Genomic DNA, 17,928 nt, shown 5'->3' on the forward strand with positions numbered 1-17,928 from the left:
TCTCTCTCTCTCTCTCTCTCTCTCTCTCTCCATATCCTCCGCCTCTCCATGTCAACTCGGAAGCGATTCACGCTGTATAGGTGCACATGCACAGCCGCGTTCGCGCTTCATAACGCGTGCACGCGTCGCGACGCGCCTCCAACACTCACATCAACGACTTGTTTGGCGGCTCGATGACGCGGGCGCGTCACAGTGCGAGTGCGAGTCGCGTAGAGTGGCGGCTGTGTTCGCGCTTGCTACGCGCCCGCCATTAGCTTTCGCGCACATCTCCATTGGTATTCGATGCTGATTATGCAGCGCTCAATCGTGAACTGTGATCATCAGTGATCGGTTTTGGTCGCGGACTAGACGATCCAGCTCAAGTCGACTTTGACACTCGCTCCGAAATGGGGTTCACGGCCATGCAACATCGAGGGCACACATGTAGCAGCTCGCTGAGAGATTGATGAGAATGGTGGTAGTACAAGGAAGAAGAGAACATCAGTGCAAAGAGCAGCGTCGAGTGCAAGGGATGATCTGGTCCCTCAAAAGGTCGGACTATTCAAGTGCTGGATGACGTGTTACATGCAGAATGGCCATCTTCCAAACACCACCGTAGAAGCGATCGCGCTCGGACGGCCCATCGAATGGCACAAGAGACCTCAGCCTTGTTCGCCCACCCGCATCCGGCGCGCGATCAAGCCTGATCAAGCTTTCAGTTCCTGCTCTGCCAAACCTCTCAGACGTCTGACCAGATCCGTATGATCTTGCGCTTCGCTGGTCTGTTCCAACAGGGCCACTTGTAGAGCGTCGATGGAGCCGACGGCTTCAAGCAGCGATTTGCGCACACTTTCAGCTCGAGGGAGGGACACTGTAATCGTTGTGGGTGCAGCGATAGCGGAAGGGGCGAAATGCAGCGCAAGGAAAAGGCAAAGAATGAGCAACTCCGATGCGATTCGATACGCCGCAACTCAGATCCAGATGAAGAGCGGACGGCGCAGACTCACGATCGACTTGATCTTTGTCCCTCTCTGCCCATTCTTCCTCTACCAATTGCCTCTTCTCTTCTTCCTTTGCCGCAAGCGTGCGGACGACGTTGGCTCTGGCTGCTAAAGCGTCTGCTCTTCTTTGCGGTACAGTCCTTCTCGCGTGGACCAGCTGAGCAGTCAAATCGTCCGATTCGGCCGCCAAGGACTGTACGCGCTGAGAAAGAACTTGATCGAATGGTGCCACCGCTGGGAGGGGGAAAATCGAAGACACTTCACGTTTGTCAGACAAATACTCAGAGGAGCAGGGGATGTATGCAAGCACTCACGTGTCTTTTGACTTGCCAACTGAGAAAAGGTCAGACCGTTTGCAGTGATGTTCAGTTCTAGCCTTCTGCGCGCACTTGCAATCCACTATCATCGGTGGCAGGGCAATGTGGGCGGAGTAGGTCAAGAGCACGACAGTGAGCTGTGCTGATACATGTATGCGCTTTGCTTGTTCGATGGAAAGCACACCAAAGCTTTGACCCATGCGATCAACTCACAATGTCGATGGCTTTTTGGCCGACTTCGATAGCTGATCTGCTCGAAGAAGACGAGGAGGACTTGCTTTTGGAAGCTTGATGTTCCCTCTCTACTCGATCTGATAGCATTTGCAAGGCGTGCGCACGGATATTGTCTAGTATACGATCCAGATCCGCTGCGCTGGATAGGTCTACGCGCGGAAAGTCTGACATGGCGATTGGCGATGTGCTTGCTGTGTGGGCGAGGGCGAGGGCGAGATCTGGATTGCGGACGGCTGAGTGGGATCTGCGAATGGTCGATTGACAGCGTCAAGGGGGCAGAGTATGTGAGAAACTCACTTGCCGCAAGTAAGTAGATATCGAGAGCGGTAATGCGAATGCAGTCGAGAGTCAAGAGCTGTGAGTACCACGCCGATGGAGCAACTCCCCCGCCTGCTCTTCCTTGATTCACCATTTGTGGTTCTTGATTCAGATTCACGCGATTGCAAGAGTTACAAGTCGAATTCAAATCAAAATGAGCGATTGAGCTATACGCACGTTTGACTTGACTCGAGCCTCTGAGGCGCGTGTGAAGGACACGTGACTCGCTTAGACGCGTCGAGCGAGCGCGCGCCGGCGCGGTGTTGGTTGATGTAAAAGTACGCAAGTCTTGAATGACAGCCGCGCGCGGGTCGAAGGTTCATTGAGCCCGCGCACGTACGCAGCATGCAGCGCACCTGCTATTATCGTCATTCACATTGTGATTCTTATTATATACTCTCTGACTGTGTGCGCCAGACATTCACTTTGTCTCGTATCGACGGTTTGAGCAACATCACCCCTGCATGTAGTCACCTTCGAAGCGAACAACCAGCAACAGGCAGCTAGCTCATCAGCGACGCTTCTCGGTACGGTACTTTCGACCATCTCCAAAGCTCTGCACTGACGCCCCGCAGACAACCCGAGCAGATCATTCCATACCTTGATCCTGCTCCACACCACAGGCATCGCTGCAAGCTTGAGCAGCAGCATCGCGATGGCACCCACTCGCTCAGCCGCCACTCGCTCTCCCGCACCAGGAAGCGCGCCGAGCGGTATCCCAACCTCGATGCGTCGAGCACTAAAACCTTCCGAAGAACGTACGAGGCCAAGCGAGAGCGAGAGCAGCAGCAGCAGCAGCGCCAGCAATCGATCGTCCACCACTTCTCAAACACCTCGACCCGCTCAACGATCCGGCTCTCAAATTCAAAGTCAGGTCAGAGGGATAGCAGGCTCTGCTGTACCTAGAGGTAGCGCGTTGGCAAACAAGACGATGTGCTCCACATCGAGCGACAGTCCTTCTAGCGCTGCTGCTACGCGAAACACGGCCGCGAGGACGGGTCTGGCCAGTTGCACCACCACCACCACGCCGTCCGCTAGGAGGATGATGCAAAGCAACACTGGCCACTTGTCATCGGATACTTCGAGCTCTAGAGCTAAGCTTGCGAAAGATGAAAAGACCAGCGCGAATGCGGCCACGCCGAGAGCACCCAGCGCCAAGAAGACTGTAGCGACGAGCGCTGCTCGTTCCAGGATGGCAGCTGGCGTGATGGACGAAATGGATGAGACGGAGAATGAGCCGGTGAAGGTGAGCAGAGCGGTGTATCATTGCTTTGATGGATCGGGTTGGAGTACTCTGGAGCATACACGACTTGGCATACATGCGTGCATGTACGCATCCAGTCGCTCAAGGTCCATTTGCTGTGCAGCGTGCTGACCAAATCCTCATCTTTTAGGCATACCTGCGCATCCGTCCTCAAGCTCACCAAGGAAGTGGAAGTGGAGCACAAGCAGCTGCTCTGTACTTGGAACTTCTAAGCGAGACCGAGATTCTTGTCACTCCTCCTTCCAAGCGTGCCGGCGTGCTGACCGAAGATGCGCACTACTACAAGTATCACAGAGTCTTTGCGCCCGAGCTTCAAGTGCCCAACCAGCCTCCCGTACCAGCTCTACCAGTGCTGGAGCAACAGGCAGATTTCTTCAAAAAGACGACACTGCCTTTGGTCAAGTCTTTGCTCAGCGGATCTAGCGGTCTCATCTTTACGTACGGCGTGACGAATAGCGGCAAGAGCTACACTGTCCAGGGCGTACCTGGCGAAGGAGGCGCTGGGATCTTGCCCAGGACGGTGGATGTGATTTTCAACTCCATCGATGGATTGCAAAGCGAGAGTGACGTGAGTCCTAACCCCCCGTCGCTTTCCAATCGCCTCTCCCTTCTTGTTGAGCCGTTGATTGACGATTTCGCTATTACGCTGGCTCGTCTTTCATCGCCAGCTTCGACCAAAAGGTTATTCTGGCGTGGAGCGCATGGCAGCTTCGCCCACGGAGGATGCAGCGCAGGGCAACATGGGCAGCGGCATCAATCCCTACGCCTTCAGATCCTTTGCTCGCATGCTACAAAAAGCCGACAGCGCCTCTCAGCTCTTTCCAGCCGATGGTCTCGCGCAGTGGGAAAAGGAGAAGTGCAAGATCCAAGTGGACAGAAATTGGCGTTACAGCATCTGGGTGTCGTACGTAGAAATTTACAAGGAGAGGATCTTCGACTTGTTGGATGTCGACCCGACGGATCAGTCTGCTACGGGCGGGGCGACTACCGCGTCGGCTAGAATGTCGGCTCACGCTACGAATGCCGGACTGACGAGATCTGGAAGTCGTTTCGCTTCCAGCTTCAGCATCAGCAATTTGGCGTCCGCCAGCTCTGGACACTTTTCGTCGGACGGAAGACGTCAGATAGCTTTCGATAGAGCTCCGCTCTCGTTGGTCAAGGATCCAGAGACGGGCAACAAGTACGTGCATGGAGCGCGAGAGATACGAGTGAGGAACGCGGAAGAGGCTAGATCTTTGATTGTGCGAGGAGGACAGAATAGGGCCATGTTTGCCACCGCTACCAACTCGACCTCCAGTCGATCGCACGCCATATTTACGCTCCGCGTGGTCAGGGAACACGGAAGCATGAAGCAAGGCGATACGTCGGACGTCACCACCGCAAGACTCAGTATCGTGGATCTAGCGGGAAGCGAGAGGCAGGCGAATAGCAAGACGGAACAACCTCAGTTGAAGGAAGCTGGTCAGATCAATCATGGACTGGTCTGCCTCGGTCAGTGCCTCAAGGCTCTGAGAAAGAACCAAGCGAGAGCGGCAGCTTCTGTGCAGGCTCTCAATCCCATCGCTTCTGCCCGCATGGAAGGTGATTCGACCACAAGCAACAGCAATGGGGATGCTGCCAGTGAAGCTCCAAAGAGAATAGCACGGAGAAGACCTTCCATCGTGCCTTTCAACCACTCCAAGTTGACAGAAGTCTTTTCCTCCTTTTTCACGGGAGATGGACAAGCGGTGATGATCCTAAATCTGAACCCTCATACGGAGTACAGAGAAAATCATCCGGTATTGGAGATGAGCGCTTGCGTGCAGGACGTATCTACTAGCGTACGCACCAATCCTCAATTGCTCGTCGTACATCCCAACATCGCAAGACGCGCCGAGCTGTTCAGTCATTCTCAAAGCAATTTGGCAGGTGGCGATATGAGTCGGCTCAGCGCTTCACCAACGAAGAGAATGCTGCCTAGCAGCACTACTGCCCTGTCCAACTTGGCAGGTGCGAGAAACAAGAAAATGTCAAATGCCAGCGTGGGCACTTCGACGTTGGCCCTCAGTAGAAAGGAAGCGTCGGCACAAGCTCAAACGCAGACGCAGACGCACGCACAGATTCGTAAGCAGCAGCCGAGCTCGCACCAGAACAAGGATTTGTACGACGATGAGGATGTGGAGATTACGATTGTGGAAGGGCAAGGTGCAGAGGATGAGGATGAAGAAGGCGTAGATCCTTTTGTTGCAAAACTCAAGGAAAAGTACGAGGAGATGTACGATTTGGTAAGTGTGCGCTGCTCCATACCTCTAGATCCTCTGCTTCTCTCTTTCGCGCGCGAATGGACGACGCCGCTGGACTGACCCGAAGCACATGCCCTTTTGACCGCGAATTGCGAACAGCTGTGCGAAGCGGAAGAGCGCCTGGCTACCATCGAGAGCGATGTGCGAGCAGAGATGGCGGACGAGATGACGCGCAGACTGCAAGAGATGGAGCTGGCCTACTCTCAGAGATTGTTGGCCGATGCCGAGGACAATGAGAACTTTGTCAATAGGAAAATCGACTTGCTCTTGAAGGCCAATCGCGGTGCTGGTGCGAGCGGCATTAGAAGCTCTAAGATGGCGCCTGCTGAAACGCCGGGAAGGAAGCAGGAAAGACGAGATGCGGAAGAAGTCGAGGCTACGCTCGCTGTGAGTGTTTCTTTGAAGTGCATCAAATGTGCTCCGCGTCTTTCTCCTGCTCACACAGCCAAAGCACCGTCGACCTTCTTTCGAATAGGCGCTGCAAGAGGAAGATTCGTTGGTCAGCCAAGATGAGGCGAGCGAGAGCGGAGCGGACAGTTCGAATAGCGCTTCTACGCTCTTGAAGCCTGGACCGGGAGCAAAGTTGAACAAGCGATTGGCTCGTATGAGTTTGGACCGCGAGCAGGACAAGCAGGCCGATTACAGCTTGTTGAGCAGTGATAGCTTCGAAGGAGAAGATTCCCGCGACGAGGAGCTGGACGAGAGCCGTGATGAGGAGGAGGAGGAGGAGGAGACCTTGGATGAGGATGAGGAAGACGAAGGCGGGGAGGGAGATTCTACTGAAGAGGAGGAGGAGGAGCAAGAAGAATTTTCGATCAACGAAACGACGGATGAGTCTTTTGATGCGACGCAAGAGTCTGTCGAGTCAGAGTCCTCGTTTGAAGAAGCACCGCGCGCTGCTCGAAAGAGTGCGAGTGCGAGTGCGAGTGCGAGTGCGAGTGCGAGTGCGGGAGCAAGAAAGAGCGGTAGAGCTGCTCCGGCTGCTCATGAGGGCAAGACCAGAGCAGTGACGGTTAGGAACAGCGCCAAGAAGAGCGACGTGCCTTTCAGGGAGCAGAAACAAGTCTCTGCGGACGCGAGCATGAGCGACACGAGCCTTTTGATGGAAGAGCAAGCCAGTAAGGGCAAGAAGAAAAAGTGAGAAGCGAAATGCAGACTGGTCGAGATCGACGCGCTTGCTGACGTTGTTCGAAATATCTTTCTTTTGCGATCAGGAACTTGCGAAAGCAGGCGGCTCTCGATGAAGATGCGATGATCCAGCAGCTGGCTGATTCTAGCCTTGTAGACGCCATGCAGCGCACAACCAGCAGCGGTCATGTCGCTCATCGTTTGCGCTGAGCAAAGCGCTCGCTACACGGTACGCCAAGCGTGGATGCTGTGTTCGAGCACGCGATTTCCCCACGTATCAACCAAGATCCGAACAGCACGTTGCAATGAGACCCATTTGATGACACAAAGTCGAGTGCCTCGATGCACCTGCGTTACAGCGCTGAACGTGATCGTGTATAAGTGCGTGCGAGCTCAATTCCCGCCTACTTGCTCGTCCAAGAACTTCTTCCACTCTTCTGCACCAAAGGAGGACGAGCTGGCGCCAGAGTAGAGTAGAGCAGTGTCAGAGAAGATTCGTCCGCGACGTTCGATCAATTCGTCGCGACTTACATGGCAGGCTGAACGAGACCATCCCAGACTACGATGCGTGCAGCAGCCCAGGCAGACGAATCAGCCATCGTCTCCCAGACCTTTCTTGAGCCTCTGCTCACTCACCAGCGGTGGGAGTAACGTGAATTCCATTTTGTCTCCCCATCTTGACGCACCACTTTACATCTCCAACCACTTGAGATCCCGCATTGCCTTCCTTCTCCACCCTGAGGAGATTCTTGATGGCTTGACCCAAGGGAACACCCTTCTCCGGAGCTTGCAGCAGAGGTCTGCCTTTGGTCACTTTGGGAGCTTCGCCGAGCGTTGAGATGACCAGCGAGGCGAGCTCTGCTCGGATCTGGATTTTGCCCACAGAGATGTCGAGTCAGAAGAAGATGATTGGCAAGTGGTAGGGAAGAATGAGGTGTGCGCTATACTGCGCTCTCAAAAGCTCACCTGATCAGCATTCTTGTTCTTCGCAGGTCCATCGAAATACTTTTCCTGCTCCTCGAACAGAGCCTTTGCAAAGACCCAAGCAGCATTCTCCTCGGCATTGCAAAGTTTTTGCCATTCCGCTTCGTACTCCGAACTTGTACCTCTTGGTTTGGCCAATCTGGCCACTGCAACTGCGGCTTCGGTGAGCAAAGGACTGGTACTGTGCCATGGTTGAGGATAGGGACGTAGGAGAATGCGAACTTTGTTGTTGTATGCTCCAGAATTGCTGATCAGGGGCAAGAGGTGCTCATTCACACCGGACAGTTGCTTCTTGCTGAAGGGGCACGTAAAGTCTTGAAGAGCCAATCCGAGCAAAATTGTGATTGTCAAGCTTGTGTCATGCATGCCTGTCTCGACATGAAGGTGCGACATCCGGCTCGCCTACTCACCCACGTACAACTCGAGACAGTGAGGTGCCTGGGGGTCCCCAATCGCCAGGGCTCGCAGTCCAGGTGGAAGAGCCATCGTTCAGCTTGCTGATTTGGCCTGTGTGCTCTGCAAAATGAAACAGGGATGCGATCTTCCGGTGTTGGAATTCGTTGCAGGATGTCGAGGTGGTGGGGATAGGATAACATATTTGGGTGCCGGGCAGCCCTGAGCAGCAGGCACAGCAAGATGGCAAGGTGAGTCGCGTCGCGGCAGGGCTCATGACGTGCTCCGTGCGTGAGCCGTCACGTACGCGGGTGGAGGTCGGAAGGCCAGCTCGTTCTCGATCATTCTAAACAGTAACACAGACCCCGAGCCTGGGCAAGACTCAGAAGATTGTTGTGATTCACAACTGTCATGTTCACTTCGGGACTCTACACCCCTCATCGCGTGTCGCCCGATGCGCGTCCTTGCGATACGAGACTGTGAGAGGCTCGCGAAAGCGATTCGAGCGTGTGAAGAACGGCTAGACACGAGATGCAATAACAGAGACGACGAAATGATTGCATTGCTCTCAAGCCTAGTGCTACGACATCTACCCTTTCTCTCGTGTCTCCGCCCTGTTGGCTGTTCAGTCGTCTTCGCTCCATCCAGGATTCTGGTACAAAAGGGAGATACCTGGATTGATGGACGAAGGAAGTGCGACTCAGCGCGAGGTCTGCTATCTGCACCAAGAGCCACAACTTACCTTCGAGGACGTTGCCTGCTTGCAACCACCGAGCATCTGCCAATTCTGCACGCTCGCCCACGCCCATCCGTACGGGCGTCGTGTGCGTCTAGACGTGCGATTGCAGGAGCGAAGGTATCAATACGAGAATACTAGGCAGCCGCATCTGGGCGCACGAGCGTGGCCAGTTCCTACTCACAGCAAATCCAGCAATGCCCCTCGGTTTACCAGCCTGACCAACGACATCCACAGCTTTGCCAACGCGCACAGACACGGGCAGAGGCTTGAGCTCTTCGTCCAGGGTGATCAAGAAGCGTGGATACATGGCCGAGACGAGCCAATAGAGCATCCAGTGAGATTTGTCCAGGACAAAACCTCTAGCTTCGGTGAAGGAGACGAGTGTGGCCAGTAGACCGCACACCGCAGTCCGGCTCATCAATTGTCGATCGGTGTGGAAAGGCGTCAATCCGATCGTTCCCTTGCCCATGTGAATCAAACCTTGGGCTACCCGCACCATGAACAGAGAGTCCGGTTCTTTGTGGTAATAGTTGGCCAATTGTCTCAACATTTGGGCCAGACGGGCATTGTTCGTGCCCGCACCGACCAGTCCCATGGCCAAGATGGAGTTGATGGCGACATCCAGATCGTTGTCGTGCGAGTATTTAGATAGCGTGTCCAACAAGCTGACTTCTGGATTTGACGGGTTCAACAGAGCCAGGGCCAAGGGCACCGCTCTCCGCACCACGGGCTCGCCGTAGTGCATTAAGTGGCCCATGTGCCTCAAGACCATCTCGGATCCAACGTCTTCTCCCATGGCGACCAAGGCGATACCGATGACCGCAAAGCCTTGGAAAGTGTCGTTCGGCTTCTCCTTCTCTTTGTCGTCTTTATTTTGCTCTGAAGAAGCGCCGTTCGCGCCAGATGCACCCGGACCTTCTTCGTTCCCGCCGTCTTCATCATCACTCTTGTCGTCCGTGCCGAGGTGTTCCAAGCAGTCGTGCAGGAAGGTCTGGATCTTCAGCACATTGCCCGTACCGGCAAAGCTGCACATGTCAACTAGAACTTGACTCTGCTTGCTGAGAGGGTGGTCAATCGCCTTGAGGGTCTCAATTGTGGCATCACTAGCATCTTGCTGGCCCAGGAATAACAGAGCAAGCGCAAGACCCATAAAGCGAGCCCACTTATCATCGAGCTGAGAAGGCTCGCGCTCCATCATCGTTTGCAGGATGGTGGGAACTATTTCTCCTTGAGATGTGCCGACGAAGATAAATCCGAGACTGAGGGCAGCGAGCGAAGCGACTTCCATCGGTGCTGTCTCGTCCGCGACGTGCTGCAGCAACAGAGGCACGATGTCTTCTCGCGCTGAGCCGGCGTAAGCAATACCGATGCCGACGATAGCCGAGATCTTCAGCGGAACGCTCTTGCTGTCTACATGCTCCGTTAGCAGGGCTAGGGCCGCATCCATTTCCGTCCGCACGCCAGAGTGCAAGATGCCGTACGCCATGAGCGCGCCCGCTTTGATGTTCTCGTCCGCTGAGTACGTGTACTTGTCAATGTGACCCAGACCTACTTCCGTGTCCCACAGCAGGCTCATTCCTAGGCTCGCCGCGGCACTGAGCATGCCGTGGTCTTTGTTCTTGTAGATCCAGGAATTGCCCTCCTCGGCTCCGACCATCAGCCTGTCGTTGCCGAATCCAGCATTGACGAACGCGTTGACAAAGGTACTGGCCAGGTTGCCCCTCGCTGAATCGACAGTGGAGCTCAGCGTCGTGTTGGAGCTGTCTAGGTGCGACTTGTATATATCTTCAAGACTCTTGGGCTCATCCACGCTGAGCTCTTTGCCAAAGCTTGTAAAGTGGTGCGAGAGGGAAGCATTGTTGATGGCGTCGACGATCTGAGAATCCTCGATCGGCGCGTCCTCGTCCTGTAGCCACTCGATAGGTACCTGCTGTCTGCCAAGCATATACGCGAGCTGTTTCCGCATCAAGGGATTACCAGCTGCGTCGAAGTCAGACCGGATGAGTGCCGGATCGCCTAGCCGAAGCGCAATGGTCATCGCTTCGGCAAAGCGATCGTGCTTTCGGTAGATTTCGTGAGCCGTTCGCAGAAACAGGAGATCGTCGGGAGGCACGAGCAGGTTGACGCAGCTGCAGAGCGCGCAATGGAGCGGCGTCAGTCAAGCGAAGAAGGGTGACTTTGGGTAATTTTCAACACTCACCTAACCATGTATAGACAGGTGCGCTGATACGTATCCTTGTCAACAAATTGCGGTAGCTTGTCGATGGCCTCGAGCTCCAGCAAGAGGTCCACAGCATCGTGTTCCGCATTGTGTTTCAAACTGAAAGGCACGATGAGCAGTGCCAAATCCAACAGCTCATCCGCCGATGGCCGATCCGTGTTGTCTCCTGATTGTCTGCTTTCGTCATCCTCTAGCACTCTGGCATTGTACTCCTCTCCCAATTCTGCCGCCAAGTGCCGCATGTACTCGTGACCCCACAAACCTGGGTCTTCGGCACCTCCAACTCTGCGAGCAGCCACTCTGAATTTCAACGTCTCCCTGTGTCCGTTGTCGCTGTATGTCATGGCAAGCACCGAAAGAATTTCCGCAAAGAGAGCTTTGTCTTCAGATGAAGTCCAACTCGAGTAGATTGTTTTCAAAGAAGGATAGTGGGGCCGAAGAAACTTGAGCGGTTTGGGCACAGATGTCATGCTTGACGTGCTCGTTCTGATGAGCGTCCGCAGAGATTCAAGTGCAGGTCTATACAAATCCTTCTCACTCTCCTGTGGACAAGTATGGTTTCATCGGACCAATCAGCCGCAAGATCTCGGTATCAGCCAATCGAAAGCGACACACCTTCAGTCTCTCCACGAGCATCTCGAGCTCGTTCTTGAGCTGCAAATCCTCTTCGCTCAGCTCATCTTCCTTTTTAGCATCTTTGCCCTTCGCATCCCCATTTACACCTGCACCACTAGATGCACCATCCTTACTTTCTTGCTCCTTCTCCTTGGCGTCCTTCTTTTTGGGGTCTTCCGACGTCACTTGGATCGTCTGCTCAGCCTCTTGCCGCGTCATCGTGGGAGTGTCGAACGCGCGCCCTGCTGGAGGAGGTGGCGGAGCAAGAGGCAAGGTGGAAGAGCGTCGCACGAGGCAACAGTGTGAGTGCCGCACTTAAGCGAGCAGTATCAATCGTGGGACCAAGTGCTTGAGTCGATGGCGGCGGTTAGTAGGAGGCCGTGCAATGTTAAAGTGGGCGGCAGAGCCTGAATTGATCTCGGTCAGCCTCTACAGATGGAGGTGGTCATCGTTGGCTGATGCATGGTCGGTGCGCGTCGTCACTGCTCGCACTTGCGTGTCGTCCCAACACGTGACAAGAAGGGTGCCTTGGAGACGCGCCAACGTGACGAGCCAAAAAGCAGCATCCATCCATGCACGCCATCGCCCACTCCATGCCGCTAGACCACGTGGCTTGAGCCCGAACGCATGAGAATTTTGATGCCTGCATGACCAAAAAGTTGAGAAGACGAACCTCACCTCGATCCGCTCGGTGAACGCCGCGACAGCATGGATGACAATCACTGAGTTGCAGCGCTTCCTTTGACGCTCCACATCCAAATCATCTTTTCCGAAATAACTTTATACACCTCGCATCTTGTCCCGCACCCACATTCGCGGCCCTGCTGACGGTCATCAAGCTCTAGAGCAGCGGATTGCTCGTCGTCGCTAAACCATTGCCTTCAGACTTCGGACTTGCTGCACGCTCACGATGGTGCTGGTACTGTTCGAGACAGCTGGTGAGTCCCCAGCATGGTCGTTCCAGCCCATGCTTCTCTTATCGCTTTCTCACTGCGGATCTACATTCATCCTGGCTCGCAGTGGGCTTTTGCCTTTTCAGGCTCTCGGAGCCTGGCGCATTGACGTCCAAAGATTTGCACAAGCAGTTCGAATCGGCGGATTCTGCCTCGCGTCTAGTGAAGCTGAGCGCCATTCATCGGTTTCAGTCCACAGCCGAGGCGGTGGAGGATGTGTCAGCATTAGGGGACGGCAAAATGTCTAAAGGTCTGAAAAAATTCCTCACCTCGGAGATCGTCGATGCAAAGCAAAAGGAGCAATTGGTCGTGACTGACCCCAAGTTGGGAGGTACGATTTCCAAAAAGCTAGGCATTCAAGTCACTTCAGACTCTTCCGTCTTGGAACTCTACAGAGGCATCCGTCAGCACTTGGCCCCCCTGCTCTCGCTCAGCTCGCCTGATGGCGCTACTTCGAACGGCCTCGACCCTAGAGATCTCAACACCATGTCATTGGGTCTCAGCCACAGTTTGTCTCGGTACAAGCTCAAGTTCAGCCCTGACAAGGTAGATACCATGGTCGTGCAAGCGGTCGGTCTTCTGGACGACCTGGACAAGGAGCTGAACATTTACGCCATGAGAGTCAAGGAATGGTACGGATGGCATTTCCCCGAAATGGGCAAGCTGATCACGGACAACATCGCCTACTCCAAATGCGTGCTTGCCATGGGTTTCAGAACTTCTTGCAGCACGACCGACTTTAGCGAGATCTTGCCGGAGGAGCTGGAGGAAACATTGAAAGCTGCCGCAGAGATCAGTATGGGGACGGAGATTTCAGACACGGATTTGAGCCACATCTCGAGCTTGGCAGAACAGGTCGTCAAGATTGGCGCATATAGAGCTCAGCTTTGGTCCTACTTGCAGACTAGGATGGCAAACATTGCGCCCAACTTGACTGCGCTGGTAGGAGAGCTTGTTGGCGCCAGACTCATCTCTCACGCCGGTAGCTTGCTGAATCTCGCAAAACACCCAGCTTCGTGAGTGACGTGAACAAGTTGGAGGTGTGAAAAGCTAGCATCCTGGCGCTGGTTACGGTTCTCATCATCTCGCTATCTGCTCGCAGTACCGTCCAAATTCTTGGTGCAGAGAAGGCCCTTTTCAGAGCACTCAAGACAAAGCACGATACACCGAAGTACGGACTGATTTACCATTCCTCTTTGGTTGGCCAAGCGCCTCAGAAGCTAAAGGGAAAGGTGAGGCTCGTGTAGGTGAAGCCGTTGATTAGACGCGTGGGCTCATCTGAGAATTGCATCCCTTTGCAGATGGCAAGAATGGTTGCTACCAAGGCAGCCCTTTCGATCAGATTGGATGCGCTTGCAGATGCGGAAGCCGAGACTGCCCCCACGATTGGTCTACAAGAGCGAGGACGACTTGAAGCGCGGCTGAGAGGTCTGGAGCATCGTACGGACGTTGCCGGCCTACGATCGGGACCTGGCGCTGGTCCCAAACAGACAGCATTCACGCCTTCAGGCGGCAGGACGTACAACGCAGCTGCCGATTCCGTGCCTGCGAGACAGTTTGGCACACCCTCGTCGAATGCTGCTGCAGCATCTAGCTCTTCCAAGCCTATGGACGTGGATGGAGCACCCAATGGCGAGGCCAAGCTCAGTAAGGAGGAGAGAAAAGCGCAAAAGAAGGCGAGGAAATCGGCAGCTGCGGAAAGCGAGGTGGACCTCTCCATCACGCAGACGGATGCCGGTGCGGAGTTGTCAAAGGAGGAACGCAAAGCCGCAAAGAAGGCTGCCAAGGCCGCTGCTGCCGCCCAGGACGCCGGCGCGGCAGACGCTTCAGCTTTGCTCGCAGAGGAACAAAAGAAGAAGGAAAGGAAGGAAAAGAAGAAGAGAGCGGCTGAGGCTGAAGCTGCAGAGACGGATGGGGATGCTTCCAAGAGGGAGAAGAAGAAGAAGCGCAAATCTGAAGGCGCCTGAGGATGATACGCGACGGTTTTTGTTTTTCATTCGGCAGACAGCTGCGCATGCCTCGATCCTGCCTGGTTTCTTGTCGTCACTCGAGAATGTCTTCATGATGCTATCCTCACATTGCCACATGTGCAACTCAGACTCGCTACTACATGACTCTTTCGTCTAGTGACTCCTCGATCGTTGGGCCGGTGACCAGTCCTGAGCGGACATTGTCCTTTTTGCATGTTTGCGTCGATCTCCTCTGCTCTTCCGCTTCAGCCGATTTCGAACAGACCGCGCAGCTTCAGCACAACATGCGGACAGCGGCGCCATTGAATGCGTGAGGTTCGAGCTGATCAAGGGGTCTACAAATACATGAAGGAAGAGGACCCTTGGGGAGCAATTGCATGCCCGGGAAGCGATCGATAGTCGCGTTCGAGCAGCAGCGTCTCACTAAGCGTCTCTGCCATAGACAATGCCACCGCCGGGTGCCACACCGGGAGGCAATGCCGTATCAGCTCCTTGACTCCTGCTCAATCCATCCTGCTGAGCATTACCAGCTGTTCCATCCTGATTATCCGCTCCACCATCTTCTCCAACTCCAGACCCCGCACCACCGGTAGACGCGCCGCTGAGATCGGGAATTCCAGCTGCTCGCATGACTTCTGTGAACCTGCCCCATAAACCTGCTATAGGCTCAAACTCTTTTCCGACAGAAATGGACTCTTCTAACTTGCGATTGAGCGCGTTGGAATGGTCGATGATTGTACCGATGCCCTTTGAAGATGCAAGGCAAAGAACATCACGTGGAAAGATTGCGGCGTCAGTATATGCTCTCAAAGCATGTCTGACTTTGCGCACGCTGAATGGGGGGTCAGTCCTGGGGTGCGTAGGTCACGCAGCGATAGTTCCCCCCCCCCCCCCCCCTCTCGATGAGAAATCGTAGAAGTTGAACGTCTGCTCCGCTCCACCCACGTCACCGACACTTGCGCCGCCATACGAGCTGCGAGGCGGAATGCCAGCCTAGCGATTTCCGCCCAAGCGTGACGTGCCAGGCTAGGTCGTACGCCTCGCTCTACTGCCTGTTCTCATCACCAGACCAGACGAGCCCTTCCTGCAACTCTTTTGCAATGTCCTCTTGGGGGCTTTGATAGGCGATCGCACTTTTGCTCTTGCTTCCCAACATGTTCCTACAAGCTCTACTGCAAAATCGCTCACCTCTGCAATCTCCACGACCAATCTTTCCCTCTCCTTTTCGAAGAAGCTCTTTTGAGAAGAGCCTGCAGTTGGGTGCGATGCTTGGACTGGGGAGTCAGCCTGCTCGCAAGAGCATCAAGTCGAGTGTAGATTTGAGATACAAATATCAGCGCTTGCTCTGACGCGCCTGGTCATGAGACGACGAGGCAACATACCTCCATTGTGAATATGCGTCAAGGTGCCGAAGGTGCGCTGCCTGTTGTTTCTTTCTCGTACTCCCCAGTCGTCCGAGGGGGGTCCACCAGTCGGACTGAACTACTCTAACAGATGCAGGATGCAAGATTCGAAGTACGGCTCGCAACGCGGCGTGGTTGGAAGACTGAAGGGGCCGCTCGTTCTGAAGAGCCGTGCTGTGCTGATTTGGGCAGACCAAATTTACCACTTGCGATGTGTCGAGAGGAAGGAGCACCGAGCCACGAATATGAGCGAGCCGAGATCGCGTGCGCGAAATGGCAATCAAGAATGCAGCCGACTTTTTGCGGACGCGCGCAGCTGCTGCTGCTGGACGCGTTGATCTGCGCGTTCAAGGACGCGTCACGTGTCGCCCTCAACGCGCCATCTTGATTCACATTTGTGATTTGATTCTTGATTCAATTCAAAAATTGACTCAGACTCTTGTTTCTTGACTGGCTCGTGACTCTACTACTCTTGACGCTTGACGCGAAACGTGTTGCTTATCCAAAGCATCTCGAGTCGAGCGATAGAGCTGCAGATCAGACATTCACGCAGAGCTCGATCGATGGCATATGACCGAGTTCCTTGCCGGAACTTAATCGTGACCTTACAGCTTCACTCGTGACTGCGTGAGATCGCGGTGACCAATAGAGCAGGCAGCGTCGTGCTGAGCAGCACTTTGGCGATGCAAGCTATCTAGACTCGTTCGGGCCTGTCGAGCACATTCCGAGCCAAGTACAGTCTCAGGATTGAACTTTGGCGGCGATTTTCAGACACGCGTGTCGCTTCGAGCACGGCGCGAGATGAACTTTCGAGGTGACCCAAAAATAAATGTGAGTTCACTGTCACCTTTTCATTCCAGCGCCTCGTCTCCGTCGGCAATGCTGGAAAAGCTGAGCGTCTCTACTCGGCCTCTTCCTTTCGTCTCATTCTCCAGCAACTCGTTGATCTGGCGCAACGCTCCCGGATCGATCGATGCGATCTGGTCGGTGTGGTGAGAGGTTTCGAATCAGTTCTGACAAACAGTCGCATCACTTGGCTTGTTCCTTGCTTTCTCTGCGCACGACCGCCCCTCAGTCGATTGCGAAGCGAACAAGGCAACTCACAAGTTCCCAATCTTCCGTCCAATCGTCTTCCTCGACCTTTTCCACCAGCGGCAATAGCTTCTCTTTGAGCTTTTTGCCCTCCTTGTTGGACATGGTTATCCTCACGCGCATCTTTGCCCTTTCGATCGGTAGCGTGTCGGATGATTGCAGCAGCTTGATCACGTCCAACACCTTTCGCGGGTCGGGACGAGAAGCAATCGGCTACGTCTCAGCACAACGAGATCGACTAGAGACCAGACGGGAACGCACACTCCGCTCACCTGCTGTTTAGCGCTCCTGCCCGTCTTGATGCTGTACCCAGCATCGTGCATGGCCTTTTCGATGATGCCGACGGTATAAGGTCTCTGTGATCCGGGGTCCACGCATTTCTCCGCCACTCCAGTCGCAATCTCTCTGAATGAATTGCTCAGTTCATGAGAGCGTTCCTTCTCTCCCACCTGCAAGTCGCCCTTTTTTAATATCTATCATCGTCCCCCATCCATTCCGTGCAAGAAGAGGTTTGCACCGGTCAGCAAGGGGAGGGGGGCAGACATCCTCGGTCATTGCATGTGGCACAAGCGCAAACTCACTTCAAGCAACGCCTCATCCGTATTCAAACCGGGAAAAGCCTTTTCAACATCCTCTTTGCTAGCAGTCTGCCCCTTTGAAACATTGACAAATATGCTCTTGATCTGAAGCACCTCGTCCAAATCCTTCTCTACTCCTGTCCTCCATTCCCGAACCTTGTTCTTGTAACACGCAACTTCGAAACGTTTGCCGCTGCGCTTGTACCGAACGACGGAGACGTTGGTCAACTTGATGACGTTGGCCGGTTGATTGATCGGCATGATGCTTCAGGATAGCTTGGTGCGTGTTGGTCAAGGGGGTTGGCGAGGGATGAGGGATGAGGGATGAGGGATGACCAGTGAGCGCAGCGCATACACCCTCTCGACTACTTTTTGCGCAAGTCGTGAGTGAGGCTGGTGCACTCAGTGACTGCACGAGAAAGTGGAGTCGCTGCATGAGGCTAGCATATCGTCCAAT

General features: G+C 54.4%; 7 protein-coding genes across 7 annotated transcripts; 2 read left to right on the plus strand and 5 right to left on the minus strand.

Moving 5' to 3' along the window:
- Positions 1-686: 686 nt before the first annotated feature.
- IE81DRAFT_349304 (hypothetical protein) lies at positions 687-1,702 on the minus strand (the record flags this gene model as incomplete). The annotated part of the gene is made up of 4 exons (XM_025516375.1): positions 687-850; positions 987-1,214; positions 1,295-1,379; positions 1,511-1,702. 4 exons carry the CDS (start codon positions 1,700-1,702, stop codon positions 687-689), a joined length of 669 nt encoding a protein of 222 aa, XP_025367549.1.
- A 1,772-nt stretch (positions 1,703-3,474) lies between these two features.
- On the plus strand, positions 3,475-5,908 carry IE81DRAFT_361329 (P-loop containing nucleoside triphosphate hydrolase protein; the record flags this gene model as incomplete). The annotated part of the gene is made up of 6 exons (XM_025516727.1): positions 3,475-3,681; positions 3,782-4,077; positions 4,150-4,694; positions 4,755-5,033; positions 5,172-5,377; positions 5,495-5,908. Coding segments are annotated over 6 exons (1,947 nt in total), but the record flags the coding sequence as incomplete, so codon positions are not given.
- A 623-nt stretch (positions 5,909-6,531) lies between these two features.
- On the minus strand, positions 6,532-8,100 carry IE81DRAFT_325623 (hypothetical protein). The gene is made up of 5 exons (XM_025514578.1): positions 7,918-8,100; positions 7,490-7,821; positions 7,160-7,391; positions 7,055-7,082; positions 6,532-6,980 (listed from the first exon to the last, which is right to left on the minus strand). Exons 1-5 carry the CDS (start codon positions 7,991-7,993, stop codon positions 6,917-6,919), a joined length of 732 nt encoding a protein of 243 aa, XP_025367551.1. The 5' UTR covers positions 7,994-8,100; the 3' UTR covers positions 6,532-6,916.
- A 344-nt stretch (positions 8,101-8,444) lies between these two features.
- IE81DRAFT_305234 (26S proteasome regulatory complex, non-ATPase subcomplex, Rpn1 subunit) lies at positions 8,445-11,923 on the minus strand. Its single transcript, XM_025512320.1, has 5 exons — positions 11,476-11,923; positions 10,840-11,402; positions 8,821-10,768; positions 8,643-8,730; positions 8,445-8,572 (listed from the first exon to the last, which is right to left on the minus strand). The coding sequence occupies exons 1-5, from the start codon at positions 11,692-11,694 to the stop codon at positions 8,526-8,528; spliced, it is 2,865 nt and encodes a 954-aa protein (XP_025367552.1). The 5' UTR covers positions 11,695-11,923; the 3' UTR covers positions 8,445-8,525.
- A 241-nt stretch (positions 11,924-12,164) lies between these two features.
- On the plus strand, positions 12,165-14,557 carry IE81DRAFT_305239 (Nop domain-containing protein). Its single transcript, XM_025512321.1, has 4 exons — positions 12,165-12,413; positions 12,496-13,444; positions 13,531-13,660; positions 13,730-14,557. Exons 1-4 carry the CDS (start codon positions 12,386-12,388, stop codon positions 14,393-14,395), a joined length of 1,773 nt encoding a protein of 590 aa, XP_025367553.1. The 5' UTR covers positions 12,165-12,385; the 3' UTR covers positions 14,396-14,557.
- A 3-nt stretch (positions 14,558-14,560) lies between these two features.
- IE81DRAFT_325627 (hypothetical protein) lies at positions 14,561-16,058 on the minus strand. The gene is made up of 3 exons (XM_025514579.1): positions 15,781-16,058; positions 15,587-15,685; positions 14,561-15,145 (listed from the first exon to the last, which is right to left on the minus strand). The coding sequence occupies exons 1-3, from the start codon at positions 15,784-15,786 to the stop codon at positions 14,822-14,824; spliced, it is 429 nt and encodes a 142-aa protein (XP_025367554.1). The 5' UTR covers positions 15,787-16,058; the 3' UTR covers positions 14,561-14,821.
- Positions 16,059-16,664: 606 nt separating this feature from the next.
- IE81DRAFT_277508 (putative Shwachman-Bodian-diamond syndrome protein) lies at positions 16,665-17,699 on the minus strand (the record flags this gene model as incomplete). Its single annotated transcript, XM_025511477.1, has 4 exons — positions 16,665-16,781; positions 16,906-17,076; positions 17,166-17,366; positions 17,475-17,699. Coding segments are annotated over 4 exons (714 nt in total), but the record flags the coding sequence as incomplete, so codon positions are not given.
- Positions 17,700-17,928: the final 229 nt, after the last annotated feature.

The sequence above is a fragment of the Ceraceosorus guamensis genome, assembly GCF_003144195.1.
Source record: "Ceraceosorus guamensis strain MCA 4658 unplaced genomic scaffold IE81scaffold_69, whole genome shotgun sequence".
In the NCBI taxonomy this organism is placed as follows: Eukaryota; Fungi; Basidiomycota; class Exobasidiomycetes; order Ceraceosorales; family Ceraceosoraceae; genus Ceraceosorus; species Ceraceosorus guamensis.

Excerpts from the sequence above, each read along its gene's own strand:
- IE81DRAFT_305234 (XM_025512320.1), bottom strand. The coding sequence starts at position 11,694 with ATGACGCGGCAAGAGGCTGAGCAGACGATCCAAGTGACGTCGGAAGAC. Across the intron at positions 11,403-11,475 it reads TGCTCGTGGAGAGACTGAAG|GAGAGTGAGAAGGATTTGTA; the intron begins GTGTGTCGCTTT and ends ACTTGTCCACAG. Across the intron at positions 8,731-8,820 it reads GGGGCATTGCTGGATTTGCT|ACGCACACGACGCCCGTACG; the intron begins GTGAGTAGGAAC and ends TCGCACGTCTAG.
- IE81DRAFT_325623 (XM_025514578.1), bottom strand. The coding sequence starts at position 7,993 with ATGGCTCTTCCACCTGGACTGCGAGCCCTGGCGATTGGGGACCCCCAG. Across the intron at positions 7,822-7,917 it reads CTGTCTCGAGTTGTACGTGG|ACTTTACGTGCCCCTTCAGC; the intron begins GTGAGTAGGCGA and ends TGGCTCTTCAAG. Across the intron at positions 7,083-7,159 it reads TCACGTTACTCCCACCGCTG|TCTGGGATGGTCTCGTTCAG; the intron begins GTGAGTGAGCAG and ends CACGCATCGTAG.
- IE81DRAFT_325627 (XM_025514579.1), bottom strand. Across the intron at positions 15,146-15,586 it reads TGGTCGTGGAGATTGCAGAG|GGCATCGGTACAATCATCGA; the intron begins GTGAGCGATTTT and ends GCATCTTCAAAG.
- IE81DRAFT_305239 (XM_025512321.1), top strand. The coding sequence starts at position 12,386 with ATGGTGCTGGTACTGTTCGAGACAGCTG. Across the intron at positions 12,414-12,495 it reads GGTACTGTTCGAGACAGCTG|TGGGCTTTTGCCTTTTCAGG; the intron begins GTGAGTCCCCAG and ends CCTGGCTCGCAG. Across the intron at positions 13,661-13,729 it reads CTCAGAAGCTAAAGGGAAAG|ATGGCAAGAATGGTTGCTAC; the intron begins GTGAGGCTCGTG and ends ATCCCTTTGCAG.